The sequence below is a fragment of the Dermacentor variabilis genome, chromosome 10, assembly GCF_050947875.1.
Source record: "Dermacentor variabilis isolate Ectoservices chromosome 10, ASM5094787v1, whole genome shotgun sequence".
NCBI classification, from domain to species: Eukaryota; Metazoa; Arthropoda; class Arachnida; order Ixodida; family Ixodidae; genus Dermacentor; species Dermacentor variabilis.
In genome coordinates, this window is record NC_134577.1 from 115,596,287 (window position 1) to 115,618,251 (window position 21,965).

Sequence of the window (21,965 nt, forward strand, 5' to 3'; positions counted from 1 at the left end):
TGCCTCCCACCTCGGACCAACCAATGAGAGACGAGCAGGCATGCGGATTGCAAAGTTGCGACCACTTGTCTATCTCAACTGGAGAGCCATCCGCACGCAGGTGGACGAGGGCGGAACGGATGGGCGGATTGACCATGTTTCGGCCCTAAGCGGCAATTTCGCTGCCAACCAAAACGCTGAATGATAATACAGTTGAACCTTGATAATTCGAACTCGAAGGGGCATAAAAATTTGTTCAAATTAAAAGGACGACTTGTTCTTGAAGTATTCGTGCACCATAGCACGATGCACGAATGGTGCAAGCCGTGCACTATCGCAGTGCGCAAGCACACAGCGTGCGAGGTCCGCGAAACTGCCGGCCCTATCCAACACTTGCTTCCTGACAACGGCAGAAAATGAAACTTTAAGGAGCAAGCTAAGTTGGCGCCGGGTTGGCGCAGAGGTGGGCATGGGCGGCGACCATCGAAGGTGAGGGAGTTGAGAGGCAGGGCGAGGGTAGCGCAGTTGTGCGGAGAGGGTGGGAAGGAAGCGGATTTGCTTTCCCGCCAGCTTGCAAGATGGCTCCAATTACCTCTACCACCTGAGTCCCCTTACTGCCACCCAAGACTGCCATGGCAGAGTCGCCGAGGCCAGACTGGGCCTCCGCTGCTGCTTCCCCTCTACGTGCTTGCATGCTTTTTCCTTTGTCTGCTGGAAGATAGGCGCTGTGTTTGCGTTTTTCGTCTTGTGTTCTTAATGTGTCCTGTCTTATGAAGATGACGAAGTCATTGCCACTGATCATAATTGTGTTGGTGTGCTCCCTTCTGTTGCAGCATCACCGCGTGCAAAAGATAAGGAGAATGAGGTACTGGGTGCCACTTTTATGTCCTTGTATTCAGGGTCCGTCTCGTTGTACAGAATCGGATGTGGTGTACTGTCTCTGACAACCTTTCCATCGGGACACCTAGGTTCAGACTCGTCATCGGAAAAAAAAAGTCGCAGTTTTGCTCGAAAGGTGAAGGATCAATTGTGATAGCCAATTAGTGGACAGCTATACGAAGCAAGGATAGTAGTTTTATCGGCTGTATAAACTTGTAAACATTGGAATACTAACTAAATTAACAAGCATGGTGTCATGCGTGAACAAGCAAACATGAATGTATCTCATTCAATGACCGCGATAACTTGCCTTCAAAACGCTAGTATGAGAAAACATGGCAGCAGCAGTGAGTGAAGTGACATTCGTGCATTCTATTGCTTCAGCAAAAAGTGACAGCCGAGAAAACACAGCATACACAAAGCTAAGAGCCGCCGACACACCTAGACTGCCCCCAACACAGATCACTCTCAAGATACAGCCGCACGCAGCTGGCATATGCACAGTTGCAGCCGGCGTAGAACGCCGCCCTCTCCACTCCCCCCCCCCCCCCCCCCGCCCTTCGTGCCTGGCAACGTTGAATGCCTCACGCACATGACAAAAGATGGTGTGCCTCCTCCCCACTACGTTTCTTTAGTGCACGCAAAATTGAGCCGCAACTGTCGGCTCCCCTCGCATGCTTTCACTCACACATACAGCGTAGGGCGCACTGTGACGGTGTTATCACCCTTGGACTTTATACGGAACCTTGTGCGCAGCGTTGAAGGGTCTCTCCTAAGCTTTCCCTCTATGGCAGGGTCAGAGCAATGTTGGTTGGGGGCGCTGCCACGTTATTTGGCACACTGCTGGGAGCACTGCCGGAGCGCAGCATGTTCAAATTAACCATTCAAAATGCTTGAGCATTTGAATTACTGAGCGTTTTCACCTATTGGAATACTCATAACTGTGATGGGACCACAGTTTCAGTTCTAATAAACTGCTGGAAGTTCGAATTAAGCGAATTTGAGTTAATGAGATTCGTCTGAACAACACGAAATATCTCGTAATCACTACACACCAGTTCAAATTTCGCAGCATCCCCCATAATTCCCAATATCCTGGCTACGACTTCGTTGCAGTGGCTCTCCCTGAAGATGCCACACTCGACGGGGAGGCGTCTGTTACAGTTTAGATGCTGTTGCTTTAATATATTTAAGGCTACACATACGTGTGTCACCTCAGCACATCCACTCTAGGGGATTGGCCAAGAATTATTATTATCATTATTACAGTCGCAGACTGATTTTCGGGACTCCAAAAACTCGGTCTGCTTTGCGGCACCGTCATTCTCCCCATAGACCATAATGTATAACAACTTCCGAAAATTCGGACGCCTTGCAACCTCTCGTCTGATTTTTCGGACACTTCTTGAGCCAACTCAATCGAGAGCACCATGCACCGACTCTGACCGCTGCATGGTTCGACTTGCTGAGCGCCATTTTTGTTTTGAACGGAGCCTCCTTGCTGCCCCACGAAGTGGCGCTACTGCAAATCCCAGCTCATCATCATCGTTTCTGCCTGGTTTGTAGCTACAGCAGTTCCAGTCTCAGCTTAGTAAGCCATATCAAGACTATCCAGCAGCTGATTTGTTTGTTTCTTCGTGCACGACGCTGCGAGTAGGCCAGGTTTCTCGTTTGTGCAACTAATGTTGGCGTGACGGCGTGGTGATGTTTGCTTTGTGTGCTGTGTCGAGGTTGCGGTGATGCAACATGGCATACGGAAACATAGCGTCAAGTGTCTAATCGCGCCGACAGTGCCCGCGCATACTGCGCTGGGGGATGCCGGCGAGTGGGTGCCGGGAGGCCTAGGATTTGTTGCCTTCCGATGTGCTCCCTACTGACGCCGAAAATGTTGTGCCAAGACCTGCGCAGTTGTTGCATTGCGATTCCGGACACTGTCTCATTTGACAGTTTCACAGGTGCTGATACTGCTGTACTGACATGCGCAGAACTCGATGATGGCGAGATCATTCGCCAGGTTTCTGCTGCGCCGCCGGACGATGACTCCGAGTCGGAAAATGACGCACCATGTGCTACGCTGCCGTTGCATGCGGAGCGTGTACAAGCAGTGACTGTGCTTTCAGCCGCCTATAGTGACCATACGACCCTCTATGAGGTTCGGGCTTATGTCATTGCGCGTAAACGGAACAGTGTGCAACGGCGCGTTCACGATTTCTTGACACCTACTGCCGATCCCGAATAAGTGCGTGGAAATAAAGGATTTTTTTTTCTTAATCTGCTTTTTTGGACACCTGTTTATTCGGACATTTCCGCAGTCCCCGTGAGGTCCGAATAAACGGTCGGCGAGTGTACTAGATATAGAAACATACAAGCATACAAAGAAAACAGGGAGGGAGCAAGCTGACAACTGCCACCGAGAGGGGCACAACGCCTGCCTACTCTTTCGGGAGGAGGGATGGAAAAGAGGAGAAGAGGCTGCACATACCAACGCCAATATCACACATGCACTGCCACAGTTGCCTGTTGTCTGTTCGGAAACACAACCAGTGACCCAAGTTGTCTACTAGGCCAGAGAGCAGCCAGCAGCAAGTTGTCTATTCGAGCATATACCCAGTGGCCCATGCCTGCTCAGCAAGACAGATATACCGTATTTACCCGCGTATAACCCGCCCCTGCGTATAACCCGCACCCCTAACTTTGAACTCGGCGGAAAAAAAAAAAAAAAGAACTCGCGTATAACCCGCACGTTTACCTGAAAAAAAAAATTGAGCGCTAGAAAGATGCAACTCACACTCAGTGATCATTTCGTTTTCAGAACATTTATTCAAACGACCGCCACCACGTCACTGGTTATCCGATTCTTAATCGTCGCCGCTCTCACTACTGCCATCCGAGGCTTCATCGCCACTCTCAAAGACGTAGTCGTCCTCGGAACCATCCAGACTATTACTGATCGCACATTTTTTAAAGCTTTTGCGCACCAAATCGGCCGGTATCGCTTTCCACGCATCCACGATCCACTGGCACAGCAATGGAATATCAGGCCTTCGCACGCGTCCCGTCGGTGTGAGGGCGTACATGCCGTCGGCCATCCACAGGGCATACAGCCGCTTCACGTGTGCCTTGAACGGCTTGTTCAGGCACACGTCGAGTGGCTGTAGCATGGACGTCATGCCGCCAGGTATTATGACGAGGTCGGTGCTGGTCTCGGCAAGGCGAGCCTTCACCGCATCAGTGCAGTGGCCTCTGAAGGAATCTAGTACGAGCATCGACCGGCGTGCCAGCAAGGCACCTGGTCTTCGCTCCCAGATTACTCGAAGCCAGTCACCGACTAGGCCACTGTTCATCCACGAATTTTCTTCCGCACGCACAACGATTCCTGGGGGCAGTGGAATGCTAGGTAGCGTCTTGCGTTTGAAAATCACATACGGGCGCAGTTTCGTGCCGTCAGCCAAAGCGCATAGCATGACTGTGCAGCGCAGCTTGGCATTTCCGCCGGTCAGCACGCTGACTGATTTGGAGCCCTTTTTTTCCATGGTCGTGTCCATCGGCATCTCAAAGTACACAGGTGTTTTATCAGCATTTCCCACCTGAGACAGCAAATAGCTGTGCTCCTTCCGAAGTGCGATCACATATCGTTGAAAGTTCAACAACTTTTCCTCGTAGGCTTCAGGAAGCCGCTGGCACATGGTTGTTCGCCGCCGCATAGAAAATCCATGTCTTCGCATGAAGCGCTGAAGCCATCCACGGCTTGCACGAAACTCACGTGGAATGTTCAATTCCCGGGCCAACTTCAGGGCTTCCATTTGCGCCATCTCAGTCGAAACAGCGTGGCCACGACTTCTCTGCTCCTCAATGAACTTCGCAAGCTGCGTCTCGAGGTGGGGGTACGCGCCAGTCTTCGGACCCCGAAACGCTCGCCTGTTCCGGTTCGTTGCTTCGAGACTCTCTTTTTTCTTCCTCCAGTCGCGAATGCACGACTCGTCGACGTCATGCTGTCTCGCAGCAGCTCTGTTGCCGATTTCTTCGGCAGCGGCTATAATCTTTAGCTTCTCTTTCGCTGTGAAACACTGCCGTCGAGTCGCACTCATGATGCCAAAACAAAGCAGGCAAACAGTGCAAACTGGCGTAAGTACACTAAACAGCGCCTAACGCGAGGCTCAACAATGCTGGCCTTTCGTTGGCCCTTCATCGGCTTGACAAGCGTCGATGACGATGGGGATGGCGGACTACACGGGGAGGCCGCCGCACATTGCGGTGAAGCCGACCCCCCCCCCTCCCAAGGAAAAAATTCGCAGATAACCCGCACCCCCACTTTTTAAACGCGTTTTTTCACATTTTGGTGCGGGTTATACGCGAATAAATACGGTAGTACCAGCACATACCTAGGGGCCCACGCTAGTTGACAGCTTGGGTCACCGGGTGAAACAGGTTGGAGACAAATTGACAAACCGGAACGAGGGCTCCGAAACAATGTCCCCAGGAATGCTAATCGCATTAAAAGGTTTCAAGGGGAAAATGAGAGTCACTGTACAACTTCCTTGGTAACGAAGTGAAGCAGCCGCTTCATTACCTGAAAGAAGAGCAGCTCAGTGGAACCACGGATGCGGCCCAGCAGGTGACTGAGCACCGTGAGGGTTGTCTTCTCCTTGCGGTGGACACATATGAGGGACAGCACATTCCAGAGCCACATGGTGCGGGGCCCACAGCGTGTGCGCTGCAGCCAGCCACACAGCTCGGGTAGCCGGGCCTCCAGTGCTGACAAGAGTGGGATCTCGGTTGCTCCTGCGAACACCCGCTGCTGCATCTCCAGCAGTACACTGTCCAGCAGCATACCAGCTGCTTTGGGAACCTGCGTTGGGAGCCATTGATGATGTATGGGGCTTTTTGGCGCAAGGGGCAGGGATGGCCAATGTTAATGAGTTTGCAGTGGAGCGATGAACTACAAGAGGTAGATGTGACGTGGCTGTAAAGGAGCCTAAAAAATGGTCGCTGTAATTTCGTAACTCTGTGTGTAATAAAATTATGGCAATGGCTAATGAGGGGTACTGTGGACAAAAAATATACATTGTGAAGGCATGATTATACGCTAAAATATGCCACAGGCAAGCATTTGCAAGAAGCACTACTGCCTTAACAGAGCTCTTAAAGTGCAAGGGGCTGGAGGCATGTGCTATACAAAACTACTACAGTTGACACGTATAACGATACCGGTTTTAACAATACTATATCGCTTATAACAATCAGAAGCTGCTGTACCATCTAATTCTGTACGTTTTCTACAGTGAAACAACCCGCTCACCCCAATGCACCAATGCCAGTTTATCGGTTATAACGATGAAGTCTGGCTACTGGGTGTCTGTGCTGAAAGGTAATGAAATGCGAAATCCTTGAAAAGATAAAAGAGAAATTAGAGCCGCTACACGATGGCCCACCACCCCAACAAGTGCCGCATGCTCGTTTTCCAGCCTCACGCGCCTCTCTCCCGTCGCCCTTCCAACCCTCCAAACACGAATGGGCCGCGCCCACAGCTGTGTGACACACCACTCTCTGAAACACGAATGCACCGTACCAACTGCACTGCTACCAGATTGCTTGCGCTCGTCTTTGTTGGCTGTGTCAATGTCGTTCCTGGACACGTGGTTTCTCAGCCTCATTTGACTCACTGCTGAAACGGAAGATGGTTGATCTGCTCACTGATCACTGGCAACACATGATGTTGCTGGTGAAAAGAAAGTGCACTGCTATAGACGAGGAAACTAAACACTTCTAACTGATTAGGCAATCGTCACAAATGTGCTCATCGCATAGTCATAGCGACAACAGTAGGAATGACACGGTAAGGCAGGCTGCTGCAATGTTGTCCTCACAGGAGGCTTGGCAGATGATTCAGTCCCACCAGGGCTTTGTTTTATTTTATTTATTTATTTAAAAATACCTTACAGGCCTCAAAGCGAGCCATTGAGTAAAAGGGGCAGTACATAGAAAATACATAGAATATATGACATCTATAAACCGTATCAGTTTACAAACGATAACTGTAAGTGCAACCGAGATGAAAAAGAATTATTTAGTTCACGATTCACAAGGAAAGAAAAAACATAATAGAATATAATATCAAGGAATACATCACACAGATTGTTTTTAATGAAGTCGTGTAATTAACAAGACCAGGCTGTTAAACAGTATTAAAGATTAAAAGAAAAAGACAGAAAAGTTACTAATGCGACATTCCAATGGAAAGGTAAACATAGCAACATAATGGTAATAATGCGGCAATAAGGTGTAAAAGATAGGGCAAGTGCAATAAGGCACTGTGCAACAACCGTACAACTTCACATTTCTTTAGTCATGTAGTCAGTCAAGGCATCACAGAATGTATCGTAGTTGGACTGGCATGCAATGCCGTCCGAGAGCGAATTCCATAATCTGATAGCACGAGGAAGAGCAGAGTAATGAAATGCATTTGCAGAACCGTAAAGGTGGGCATAGCTGAAATGATTACGAAGCCTATGTGACGTGGAGTAGAGTCGTTTCAAGCATGCGGGTGTTCGAGTGGAGTGAAGAAATTTGTGGAACAGTAATAGGGCAATGTCTCGACTAGTGCTCAAGGATTGTAATGAAAGCTCAAGTTTTATTTGCGTTACACTAGACTGGTAGCTGTAATCGTTTATGATGAAGCAGCTTGCTCTATTCTGGTTCCCTTCTAGCGTTTCAGTGTGGTATTTCCGGTGAGGGGACCAAATGGGAGATGCATACTTGAGCTTGGGACGAACAAGAGTTAGGCAAACTAGCTTGCGAACATTAGAAGGAACAATTCTAAAGTTCCGTCGCAAGTACCCCAATGAAGGGGAGGCATTAGCTGAAACGGACATGATGTGCTCTGTCCAAGAAAGAGTCGATGTGAATAGAACTGCGGATAACGTTCAGCGATTCGATAACCTCTCCGAGAGCGGGTGCTCGGGAGGGCTCGTTAGCGTTGTCATCGTCGTCGTCGCTGTCATCGCACATGGTCGCATCAGCGGTAGCTTCACTCTCCAAGTCTTGAGTAGCACTTTTGTTGATAATTTTCAAAGTTCAGAGACTCGGCGAAGCCGACTACACCGGATTTGCTATCCTCTGTGCAGAGTGCATTGACACAGTTGCAATACTCTGCTCCTTCTTCATCAAGTGCACATGAATAGTCAGCATCAGCCTCGAAGGTGCTTTCCTTCGAGAAGCCAGTATGTTCAAAACACCGCATGATCAAAGTGGGTTCCACTTGCTTCCATGCACACAGAGTAAGACTTATGGCCCCGAGGAGGTCGATGGAGTACTCCTTGCCGTTGTCGTAGGAAAGGAGCATGCACTTGAGTAGGTGGTGGCGGTAAATCTTTCTCGTGTGGTGAATGACGCCTTGGTCCATTAGCTGCAAGATCAACGTGGTGTTCGGAGGAAGAAATACCATCCTGATAGCTTTCAGGTGTGGGATGTCACCATGCGCCAGGCAATTATCAACAACGAAGAGTACCTTCCTGCCTGTGGCCGCGAACTTACGGTCAAGCTGCCGAACGTAATCTTTAAATATTGTGCCTGTCAGCCAGGCTTTCTTGTTGTGCCGGAGATAAGCTCATCCCTTGGTGGCAGTCGTGCATTTTTAAAGCAGCGAGGCTTCCCACTCTTTCCGACTACGAGTGGCGGCAGCTTGTGTTTACCGCACATGTTCGCGCCGAACAAAACGGCAATTCTTTCCTTGCCCTGCTTTCGACGCTTGATTGCGGTGTCCTTCACTGCGAACGTTTTTGTGGGCAGCATCTTGTAAAAAAGGGCTGCCTCGTCAGGGTGGTACACATTGTCTGCACCATACTCACTAAGCAATGGAGCCAACGTCTGTTTCTTCCAGTCGTTGACAACGCTCTCGTTCGCGCTGCTGCCCTGGCCACAGACGACTACGAAGGTCATATTATTGCACTCTTTAAGACAGCCGAGCCATACATTGCTTCGCTTGAACTCTTCGTGCCCAAGTTGTAGAGCCAAGTCGTTTGCCTTCACCTGCAGTATCGTTACATTTACGGGAAGGTGGGCTGCGTCTGCTTTCTGCAGCCAGCGAAGTAAAGCCGATTCCACATCTTGGTATGTGGGAGCCCGTAGTCGCGATTGTTTCAAAGAATATGTCTTGCTGTAGGCCTCCAGTACATTTGACTTGTTCTTTGATATTGTGGACAACGTTGAGAGGGGCACGCTGCGCCTTTCAGCCAATCCAGTCTTGGAACATGTGTTCTTGCCTGCTTCTTGGATCAAGCAGAACTTCTGCTGTAGCCTCAAAGTTTTATACTTTGGCATCTTTGCTCACTGGCACTTCTGCACAGTTCAGAAAGAAAAGAAAGAACACCACGCTAGCTGCAACATCCCTAACCACCGTACATGAAGAAACGGCGCAGACCGATGTTGTGCGCACACACGCTGCCACAGGCGCAGGGAGAGAATGGGCGAACGGCAGCCAGTGGCATGGAACACGCGCTGACATTGCGCGCACAGCGACTGCAAGGAGCAGCGACCGTGGACTGATTTTTGTGTCAGGTGTACTACGGGTCGAGCGCTCCGTCTATAAATAATCAAGATTGCTATGTGGCGTTGCCTCGCAGCTCCGAATGGTCGTCATTTCGTCGGGTTTACGGTGAAATGGGGATCGGGAATTGCCGCATAGCACCCCAAATCTTCGAATTAACCGGTTTGGCCTAGGCTGCCGGTTCTAATTATCCAGTCAAATTTACAATGGAAAATACGGGACTGCAGAGAACCTTCCAATTATCCAGGATTTCGAATTAATGAGGTTTTACTGTATATTGTGTAGCCGTAGCAATAGTGCAATTATTAATATGGTAAGGATACGGTGAGGTTGCCGACTTCCGGGTAAACGACATTACTTTGCATTTCAAGGTATTTAAAGTCATTAGCCATTTACTGCACCAGCTAATAATTTGTTGAAGGTCTTGCTGAAGAACGAGATGATCATCTGAATTTTTAATTGGGTGATAAATTACGCAGTCACCGGCAAATATTCTTATAGTGGAGGACAAATTTTGAGGTAGGTCATTAATAAAGATTAGAAAAAGTAAGGGACCGAGGAGGCTACCCTGTGGTACACCAGAAGTAACGCTTGTTATGGAGGAAGAGTAGTTATCTGCAATAGTAAACTGCTGATGATTAGACAGGAAGTAACGGAGCCATTACAAGGTAAGACAGTCCAATTTGAGTGCGGGCAGTTTCTATATTAGGCGACAATGTGCGACACAGTCGAATGCCTTTGAAAAATCAAGAAACAAGCAATCAATTTGTAAGTTATAATTTAAGTTTGTGTGTAGATCTGTTGTCAATTCAAATAACTGTGTCTCGCATGAGAGGCCCTTCCTAAGACGATGCTGATTATGAAAAAGGAATTTGTCAGTCTCAAGATGTCTGTAAATTTGCGAAGCGATAATATGTTCGAGCAAGTTGCAGGGAATGCATGTCAAGGAAATAGGATGATAATTCTCACAGGAGTTCCTGTTGCCATTTTTAAATACAGGTATAACTTTCGCCATCTTCCAATCTGCAGGAAGGTGGCTAGTCGCAAGTGACTGTGAATATGTGAAAGCGAATTTTGCTTGATATTTCTACCGTATTCTTTAAAATCTATGAGTTTATACCATCTATGTCAGATGAAGAAGACATCTTAAGGTTATTTGTGAGAGAAGAGAAGGCCTCCAAAGTGAGTTCAATAGGTTCCATGTATTGGTAGCTTAATTCTGAAACACAAGGTGTATTTGACGTGTTCTCCTGTGTAAATACAGAGCTGAAGAATGAATTAAAGACCTCCGAACATTCACTGTCTGGAATAGGAATATAGCTGCTGTTTTGTAATGATAATTGATCGGATTTGCTGTTAGGCTTTATTATTTTCCAAAACTTGGCAGGATTGTTCTTAAGCAGCTCAGGAAGATTATTAGAAAAAGTTACCTTTAGCTTCACCTATAACGGAGCAGTACGATTTAAGGTACGTTCTGCCACGCAGCTGATGTGCAATTTCGCTTAGCAATATTACATAAACGTTTTTTCTTGTTCCTCATCTGCTGAAGCTTTTTAGTAAACTGAGGCTTCAACTTATCGTTCGTTATATTAACAAGTGGAACATACTTGTCTCCTAATGCGCACAGTGTATCTTTAAACGTGAGCCAGTTTTCTTCAACGGATCTATCATAAAATGATGGCCACATCAGTGCAGCAGGCCACATAGTGCGGCGGTAAGTTCGCCAGAAACTTACCGCTGCATTATGTGGAGCATCTGGATGTCTTTAAGAAGAATGTCGGCTAGCTGCGTGTAAAGCAAGCAAAGCCGACAGACACGAGGTTTTCTCATGCAAGCCAGTGAGAAATACGTGGGTGGCGAGAAGCTGCCACGGCAACCTTCTCGCATTTTTTTTAAAGGGCCCCTTTTGGCGCCACCAAAGTGATACCTCGATGGAGCTATGGGGGTTCCGGAGGAAACGGGGGCGGGTGTTCCCACAAAGCTCACGTATTGCTTGCCGCCCATGACTCCTCTTTGCAGTTGTTATAGCAGTGCCATTCTTGAATGCCGACAGCCAAGGCTTGTTACACACGATCGGAGTGCGCAGGAAACAAAGTTAAACAGTTAAACGAGTGAACACAATCAGCGGCCGGATGGAGGAAGGTGGTGGATGGGGAGGGGCAGTGGCCTCCCCGCCATTTTGGTTTTTTCACATCAGCTCTGCCAACCCCTATATTGATATTTTTTCATGCAACCTAGTTATAACCATTATCTGTTATAACAATGAAATTTTTCGTGGCACTTGAATATTGTTATAAGTGGGTTCAACTGTATCATAGTGGCATCTTCTGGAGAGGATACGCTACCAAATTATTGGCCTAATAACATGTAACAACATCGCTGAAGTCTACGACTGATTTGGTGTCAAAAAATTGGTTCTGAACCAAGAAACATTACTGGATGAAGAGGGATTTGCTGCCAGTATGCTAGAGGAAAAAATGTTTCTTTCTCTCAGCTTCGGCTTCTCGACACTCCAGGAGAACGTGGAGGATGGTCAGCCTCTCCCTACATCTATTGCAGGTTGGAGGTTCATTTCCAGTAAGTAAAAAAATTATGGGTGCCATAAGTATGTCCTATTCTGAGACGACAGAATAGAACTTCAGTTCCCTGTATTTCTGTAGCAGAGGGCCAAAAATCTAACTGTGGCTCTATCGCGTGAAGTTTCATTTTTTCTTCCGTATCCCACAAGCGTTGCCAGTGGCTTTGCAGTTTCTGTCGTAAGAAAAAGCTTCAGATCTGTGACAGGGACAGCAGCGGTAGGATTAACAGGATGCAATGCAATTGACGTGGCCATCTGGTTTACCAGAATGTTACCCTCGATGCCCGTATGGCCAGGCAGCCAGCATATGACATGCTGGTTAGATATACACGCTCTATACAAAATGAAATAGAGCTCGTATAAGTACACAGTTTTTGTCTTTACAGAGTGACTTAAAGGCTTTTACGACACTTGGAGAATCAGTACACTGAAGTCTTGATTTCCTTACCTGCTTCACAGCCAACAATAGTGCATAGGTCTCAGCCGTAAAGATACTTGTTTCTGGGTGTAGTACACCGGGTTCCCGAAAAGGATGGATCGTCTGCTGTGTAAGATGCCCCAGCATGAGACTTAGAAGCACCTGTGCAAAACTCTATGCATTTGTGCTTCGAATGTAGTTCTAGGAAATGCATTCGGATTCAGAGTTCTGGAGCGTGCTTTGTAACTTCTAGAAAAGATATATCACATGCTACCACCTGCCACTCCCAAGATGGTAACAGCTTGTTTGGAGGCACTAAGCGATGTTCTAGGAGTGGAACATCCATTTCATCGCTAAGCTCCCTCACACATAGTGAGAAAGGTTGTCTCATAGAGGGACGATTACGAAAAAAGTGTAGCACACGTCATATCATTAATGGTATTAGAACACTGATGTTCATGATTAGAACAAATTTTGAGAAAAATATGTGGTGCTGACATATGTTCTCTGCAGATGGAGTGACCACTCATTTGATTTACATATAAACTTTCAATAGGGCTTGTTCTGAAAGCACTAGTGGCCAGACAGATAGTTAGATGGTGGACAGGCTCTAGCGTCTTTAGTGCACTCAGGGTGACAGTTAAATACCAGGGCACCATAGTCCAATCGTGATTGAATGAGGCTCTTGTAAAGATTCATTAAACACTTCCTGTCATTACCCCATGTTGTGCGGAATTGAATTTTCATTAAGTTCATTGTTTTTAGACATTTCCCTTTGAGATTTAAGATTTATTGTGCGTGAAATGAAAATAAGCCTAGTGCCAAGTATATTACCTACAAAGTTGTGCTCTTTGTTGACGGGTATTTGTCGTCCACACAGTTCTACACAAGGATTTGGAACCAGGCCTCTCTCTCTTGTAAAAAGAGCACAAGAACTTTTGCGGGGGTTAACTTTAAACCCATTTTTGTCTGCCCACTTAGAGACTTTATTCAAGCACTGTTGTACCTGTCTCTCGTATACTGCGAGGTCATCGGATTTGAAGCCTATATGCATGTCACCTATGTCGATGGAATAAAAAATTTCCGGTGATAATGAAGCATAGTGTGTGGTTATCTTAATGATAAAGAGTGTGCAGCTGAGTACACCTCCCTGGGGTAAACCAGTTTCCTGTATAAATGAATGTGACAATACATTGGAGATTTTGACATGGAAGGTAGAATTAGACAAACAGCTTTTTATTAGGTTTAACACATTTCCATGGATGCCCATTCCCGACAAGTCTTGCAAGATTCTGTAGCGCCACACTGCATTGTTCGCCTTCTCCATATCAAGGAATATCGATAGGAAAAACTTTTTATGTACAGGGTGGCCCTTTATGAAAGGGGACATGCAAGTGCGTGTCTTGTGCTCCGTGGAGGCTGCTTCGAGCACCAGCAACAGGCAGTAAGGGGAAGCCTGTCCACTTGTAGTGCCACCTATTGGTGGCCAAAATAACCAGGCGTGGCTGATAGGCAAGCAACTGCTGGACTCCCTCCCACACCAGATAGATGAGCAACAGGCGGAGCTGGCATTGCAGCATCTGCTGCTAGCAAACTACACTTGGTACGCTAGCGCTTCAAACACGGACAAGAAAGAGAGACGCTGCGGCACTCTTCTTGCACATGTTTGAAGTATGCGCTGTAAGTAATAATGCAGATGTACCGACTCATCCAGCTAGCTACCATTCTACAGTACGCTAGTGCACTGGAAACGTGGAAGTGCCAACATATGCTCACTAGTTAATAGTTACTCCTAGCATATTTTAATGCATAAGAATTCTTTGGCGAGTGCTCCAGCAAGATGTGTCTGCCAAGCAAAAAATGAAATGCCTTGTATCTGCACAAAAATGCATAATGTGTGAAGTTACGACATTTAATCATTATAATAGTGTAAATGTAGATGGTTGGCAGTTTTACAAGTGATAAGGAATAATAGAACAAAAGCTGATTGGGGGAATAGCCATAGAGGTACGTAGGGTTCATAGAACATGCATGGGGAAGCCTATAGTAGGGGTGGGCCAACTTAAAATTTGGGCCCTTCGCATCGTGAAATTTGGGGGTAGGCTTGTGCATACTTAGGGAACTCCAGCAGAGTTTCTGCATACTTTTTTGCAGTACGCAGCTTTGACTCCCCACTTCCCCGCATAGCATGAATAAGCCTCACCTTATTCAGAGCAGTTTAGGAGAGACAAGTTCACTCAGGTCGAGCTATAGCTTCAGCAATGAAACATAATTATCTTGTTCATTAATTAATTAGTTGTTGATATAACTATGAAATTTGCTTAATTCATTAATATGTATTAATTGAATGTATGATGGAGGCATTCAAGTAATTAGTAATGAAGATTACTTAATTAGATTGAACTAATCTCCAAGTACAATTAATTATTATTGATTAGGCTCCACTGATTTAACCTTAGTAACTCTTGATTAGTCTAACAATTTAACATAAATTAATATTAACTAGCCTCACTATTTTAATTACCTCCAATTAATCATCATTACACTTAATTAACCTTATTGTAACTAATCTTATTTGTCTTTATTAACCTTAATTACACTTATACCTCTTCAGTGCTCGCTATATACAGGGTGTCCCAGCTAACTTTACCCAGAGTTTAAAGATATTTGAAGGCCATGTAGCTCAACAGAACCAAGGCAGTGTTCTTTGCAGTCGCTTGGAGATATTCAAATTATTTTTTTCATGCAGCCTAATTTGATAATTAGTCTTAATTAATTACCAACTTCTCAAGGACTATAATTACATGAAAAGTGTCAATGACAAAATTGTAGAGTGACATTAAAAACTCATGAGTGATAAACAAATTAAGACCAAGGTACAAAGTACACCAAATACAAAAATAAATGCAAGATCAACACCAAAGCCAAAAAAATAAAGCAATCAATATTCACACACTCCATATGAAATAATCTATCCACAATATACACCAGAGTAGGGAAATACCACGAGACCTTAAAGGACCCCACACCAAGCCCCATGGCAAATTTCGGTTATACACTGGAAATTGTTGCACGTCCTCTACGGAGCGTTCTGCCGAAAAAATTTTTCAAATGGGTTCATTAATAGCCGACATATAAATATTTCAGTGCCGCGAACCCATGATTTGAGGAGGCGAGTTTCACTGCCAAGAAATACCCTCTCTCCACTCAGACCCGTCCAGCCCCCACAAGTAAAATTCCTTCCCTGCGTTCTCCCACACCAGACCTCGAGGATCGCGTGACGCTTAAGTCATGGGCCCTGCCTTCATTTTTTTCACTCCTCGCTTTCCTGCGGCACAGTACATTTACATTGACGGCGTCATGCGCGAGCTGTTGTGATTGTCTCGTTTCACGGAGCGCACGACTTTGTGCGCTGTGCACAAGGAAGACTGACTAGCGGCACAAGTGAGTGCTACACGAATAGTGAGGCACAACAAGCATATCGCAGAGCATGATCACGCGCTGGAACATGGCAGAAAATGACATAATTTCGGTGTCTGGGCGGGCAACTGCACGACCAGGGGAGCAAGCTGAGGAAGCGGAAGTACATCTCTCTTGCTTTGGTACGAAGTAAAACAAAAAAACATGCGGACATTCCGTTTGTGTCTTATTATTTCTCTAAACTTCATTCGTCAATTCAAGCAACAGATCACACAAATAACAGATGTTGCCTGGATTAATTCTCGAAATCACGTGTCACCACGAGGGACGTCCCACTGTAGACACGAGTACATCACCGTCCAGCTTGGAGCGCGGTTGCCGTAAGGGAAAGAGAAAACGGCATCCGGATTCAAATTTCGGACTTTTTCGTGGTGCATAGCAATGTAATTTTTTGCAAACACGATTGTTAGGGTGCATTGTATGCTCTGCACTTGTCAGCTCAAAATGGCCAGACTTGGTAAGGAGCCCTTTAAAAGGGGTCATGAAGCACCCTTTGGAATTGGTGAAAAAAGAGTCATCAGATAGCATATGCCGCTGTGAACATCTTAGACAAATTTTGCAGTTGTGCATGCATAGCACAACACAGCACGAAGTCACCTTTTATTCAAACACTCTTTGAAGGAGAAGTCTACTCCTTAATCTTTTCAGGCTGCAATATTTTGTCATATAACAGATTCCCATTCATGGCTGCTGTTGGGAAATAGCAGGCATCTATCAAGAAGGGTGTTTGAATTAGTGCACTTCTTCCTACTGTTACTGTGCATATTTATTAGCACAATTTAGTAAACAGGCTGAAGTAACCAAAAATGTGATCTCAAATTTCGATAAAAAATACATACTTTCGGAAGAAGCCAGCTATCGTCTGCCCCCGCTCGGCCACGCCGGCTCGCATACAAAGGAAACTTTGGCTGCAGTGCATATCATCGTTGTAGCCTTCGGGTCTCGCTGATTTCTATTAGTTTTGGACATTCAACTACCCTCAAACCACAAGAAACTTAAGGTCAGGCCACATGTACGCTTGCCAGCGCAGGTGCAAGTTACGCTGCTTTTGGCTAGATGCCTTGGTCTGCATCGCTGCCTACTGATCCATCGACAGCACTTCAAAATGTGCAAGTTGGATGTGGCTACTATCCGTCGGTCAAGCTGGTGCAGGACAATGCTGGTCTGCACCATATAGCACGGCCAGACTGGAGCACATGAGCATTAGTGCTGCACACTCGAGCCCCGTGGTGGACATTGCAAACGTTTCACTATAGGCACCGGATGCACAAGCTTTCCGTACCGACAGCAGCGCTAGATCATACAGCCTAGTGAGTGGGGGAATCACATCCTGTAGGAAACCTTGCGCATTCACGATGCCCTCTAGCCAGCATTTATCTTGATGCGAGTGTTTCCATGTTCTACATATGAGTAGCACAACTGTGCATGGTGTTATGGCCAGTCTGGAGCGTGCATTTCACGTCTGGGCAGGCACTCTCTTCAGATCGGCCATGCCTGTATGCATTCAAACGCTGATGTGGATAAGGCAATGCTTTGATTATCAGGTTCGAGCAAGCACGAAGTTCAAGCAAGGCATTAAGCAGGCACGTGTCTGTTGCTGTTCAGAAAATCATCTAATTTCCGCCGTAGCCAAAACGGCTGGCACCGGCCGTTCTTGTAGGACGCTGAAACAGCCTCAACGCCAGCTGGCCAGCGCCCATACTCGCCATACAGTTAGCCACCACAGTCGCACGTAGCTGCATCTGCTGCATGACACAGATATTACGGCCGCCGCGTGGCGCCACAGCGAGCCCACTCACCGAGGACAACAGCATGCTCCGATTGGTCTCTGTGAGTAACAGGGCTCCAGGCGTGTGGCTGTGCACTTCTCTGGCCAGCTCATGCGCCTGGAACAGGTTACCTGCTGTCCGAGTCGAACACCTTTGAGGTGTGTTGCCATCATGGTCGAAGCTCGTTACGTTGGGAATCCTTTTCAACGTGATTCCGCAGTGTGGCATTTATGACTTACCAGATATGGACACTGCCGATGTACCCACGAGTGAATATAAAGACGACGTGTTTCGTACGACCCTAGAAAATTGTGTGATTGCTGTAGTGATAAGTGCGAAAGGAAATGTGCTATTTGCCACTTGGTGCGAGAAAGCACAGCTGCACATAGCTATCTAGTTCACTCTAGCATAGCAAAGGGATAAGGCACTGTGAACCCAACCGTAAGTTGAGGAATAACCTGCATGTCTGGTGTGTCGTAGGTGCCAAAATCGGTAGTGGTGTCTATGTGAATATACAAAACCAAATTTGAATTGCGTGCCACGGTGTCGTTCAGTAGGTGGCGCATGGTGGGCGCACCCCACTCCACCATAGCCTTCGCAGTACAAGGCATTAAAGAAGGAGTGGGAGCACCATGTAGGAGACCAAAAGCGATTTTTGATTGCAAATAACACTTCTTCTGCTGGATGCAATGAAGTACTTTTTGCAGCAAAGTATGTCTGAAACAGTCTAGTTTAACTGCAAATGCATTTCTCGACTTTGATAGAAAGTGCTTTAGGGCTCCTTTAAGCAAGAACACATGCTTGAGTCACTTTTGTGATAAAGAAACCTGTCCACCTCTGCACAAGCTGGTGGCAACAATGGTCCTTACCGCAGGAAGCAGTGCCGAGGAGAATTCGCTCTCGCCAGATGCAATGTCCAAAATCTGGCTGAGGAAGCGCAGATCGCCTGAGCCGCTCTGCACAATGAGTACGACGGTCAAGCTCAGCAGGTCTCGGGTGCCGGGGATCTTGGCCGACTCCCATTTGCCCATCAACGTTGACAGCTTATTGAGTGTGTCCGCTGACACTGCAATGGCGGTAAGTGGTCAGTCGGCATGTGTGACGGTCAGGGCAGGCACGGTGGTTAGCAGCAAACAATTCCTTCTATCAAGGTAAATTTTCATTACCTTTAGCAAATAACGTTTACGAACAGAGGAGAAGAATAGGAACAGAGGAATACATTGGTGTCAAGGTGTGGAATTACAGTCCTTGAACTATTTTCCAGGATTCTTAATAAGTGTAGGTATGTGATATGTGCTTTGTATGCTATGCACAGTATATCCTTATAATGTTACTACGAACACTCATGCACGTTGACATATGTATATGGACATGCGCACATTGTTCATCACTGTTTATCTTTTTTCCAGGGACTGCTTTTTAACTGCTAACAACTTAAGGCTCAGCGCAACACGCACCTGCATGCATCAAAAATTTCTCAAATGTTATTCTTGGTTGTTTCTGTTGTCTATGTTGGTGCGAAACATTGTGCAATCAGATTGTATGCACGACACAAATAGCGATGAACTTTCTGGAAGGTATGTGAAGGACCTACCCTTGTCCATTGTGCACGAAGAACTGAGCAAGATGTTACCTCTGTGGGTAATATGGTTATATGTTGCCCACGTTACCACTCATTTGCTGCAGTTTCAGGTTACCTCGATCACAGACATAAAAAAAAAAAAAGGAAGAACTTCAACGGTCACTCGGAGTTTCCCAAGTGCAGACTACGCTGTTGTCTGCCACCATGCTCTCCCTCCGTGCATTAGCCGAGGCCTCATCATGCTGCGATTTTCTCATCCGCTGCCGCAAGCATGTGGGCCTATCCACAGCGTAACTACTCAATGAAGACAAGACGTAAGGTGTGCTCCAGAGTACTGCCGACTCTGCTATCACTGTGGGAACCCAGCCACATCTACCACAGTTGTTCATGTCGTCAGATGGGACTATGAGCATTCTGCGTGAACCTGCCATGCTTGCGAGAACTGGAATGCCCCGAGATATTGCTGACTACATGGCAGTAACTGGGTAACCTTGATGGCCTTTCCGTTCGCCATCGCCAGGATGTTATGTAACTATGCAGCATCAACCATACTCTGGCCCAACACATGGCTGATCGGTATCCTCAAAAACTAAAAGCATCAACTGATGAACGTGCGGTTGCTATTCGTCAAAATTCCGAGGATCCTTTGCTGCTGCCAAAAACGCCAAAAAGAACATCTCGATGCCAACCTGAACGAAAACATCAAGCAAAGAAAATGCCGCCTAAAGAAGACCTGATGACACCAAGTATTACGTCACTGGGAAAACACAGCACAGCCGTGATCCTATGATGCGACCGAATCGCAGTGCTCAGTGCGAACCACAGACCTCAATCGCAGTGTGAACCACAGACCTCAATGTACTCTTCAAATGCCACGCAGTCACTGCTTAAATGGACACAGGAGCCAACTACTCTATCATGAGTAAACCCTTTTCCATCTAGTTGAAGAAGAATGTTAGGATTGCCATGGAAAGGCCCTCAAATGCAGACAGCCTGGAGAACAAATAGTAATGCCTACTGGAACCTACATGCCAAAAATGATTGTTTATGGCAGGACCTACCCTGCGACCTTCATTATGCTGCAATAGTGGCCACAAGCTCATACTGAGTTAGGCCATCAGAGCCCGTACTGAGTTTCGATGAGAGATCGAAAAGTCTGATGCTGATGAATTGGTGTTTTGTTGTGCAAAGAGTAAGTATGATCAAAGAGTGCGAGTGCCAGGCTAGTGTTATTGAGTTGGCAATGCAGTGGTGAATTACGAGAGGTAGATGTGATGTGGCTGTATAGGTGCCTTAAAACAGCCCTTTTTGTTCATAACAGTCGCACCTACTCAGCATTGCCCAATGTTTCCTGCAGCACATCTGATATCGAAGCCTTATTTATCAGACTGGACAACTCTGTTATCACAGGTGTCGTGTATCGACCACCTAATTCACCTGTAGCTTTATTTCTTCAAAAACTTGAATCTATATTTTCCGCTCTAGTGTCACGACACAAAGGTCCGGTTATAATTAGCGGTGACATTAATATAGACACCAGTCATAAAAACCATAGTGACTACACGTATCTACTAGTCCTTTAATTTTCAAAATCTGATCACTGTCCCCACTAGAATAACAAGTACATCCACAACTGTCATTGATCATGTTTTAACTAATATAACCTCGAATATTAATGCCAGGGTATGCAACCAACCCATCTCAGACCATCTCCCCACCTATGTAACGGTCAAAGACGTCATAAAACCGAAATTATCGCATGCCAGAGTGAGTACGAGGATTGACTACGCTTTGCCGAGATCGAATATCCAATTAATCGACACTAGTACCATATACCACAATGACGTCGACATAGAATTCTGCAATCTAATCGACATCCTCACATGCGTTAAAACTAGCAGCAGTATTAAAACATCTGCTCGCTCATATAAGTTGCCCGTCTCACCCTGGATGACGGAGCAGATTTTAGCAGTATTGCAGCAGGAGGACTTTTGGTATCATAAATGGAAACAGCATAAGGATAACAGCTATTACTTGGGTCAGTACAAAAAGGTACGCAATAAATCTGTGGCAGTTATGCGTACACGAAAAAAAGAATACTACACATGTTTAATCGAACAGAGCTCCGGTAACTCTAAAAAACTGTGGGAAATGATGAAAAGTGTTATAGGCAAGCCACACAAACAAAAGTTTCCAGACGTGGTTGATCAGAATGTTGTAAACAGCTTTAATTCATATTTCACTACTGTTGGAATTTCTTCAGGTACCAATGTAAATAATACAAACTCTTTGTTACCAAGCCCACTCCCAAACTCCTTTCGTATGGGTGACACTGAGCTTAACGAGATGCACTCTCAACACTAGCAACCATGGATAAAGCTGCAGGTATAGATGAAATTACAGTAAGTATGTTAGAAGGAAATATTTATATTCTGGGTCCAATATTATGCTGCGTCTTCAATCATTCACTTGAAACCGCCACGTACCCAACGTCACTAAAAACAGCCCGAGCTGTCCCAATATACAGGAACAGCGATCGCTCAAGCCCTTCTTGTTACCGACCAATATCTGGGATGCTCAGTGCCATTAATGTACTCTTCGAGAAAATTCTTGCGAATCGAATCAATAACTTTACACACACATACAACATAATTTGCCCACAGCAACATGGTTTTCGGCCAAACCATTCAACCTCATCAGCAGTGCAGTCTTTAACCCACATTACAAACTGTGCT

At 46.2% G+C, this 21,965-nt stretch overlaps 1 protein-coding gene across 2 annotated transcripts in view; it reads right to left on the minus strand.

The window, feature by feature from the left end:
- omd (integrator complex subunit 5 omd) overlaps positions 1–21,965 on the minus strand; it is an 87,647-nt gene that overhangs the window by 56,827 nt on the left and 8,855 nt on the right. The window contains exons 2-3 of one of the 2 annotated variants that reach the window (XM_075673302.1): positions 18,518–18,714; positions 5,429–5,707 (exon numbers count right to left, since the gene is read on the minus strand). In XM_075673302.1, coding sequence (XP_075529417.1) covers positions 5,429–5,707; positions 18,518–18,714 — 476 coding nt within the window. The remainder of the gene's footprint in view (positions 1–5,428; positions 5,708–18,517; positions 18,715–21,965) is intronic. The other variant, XM_075673303.1, reaches the window with a different exon arrangement.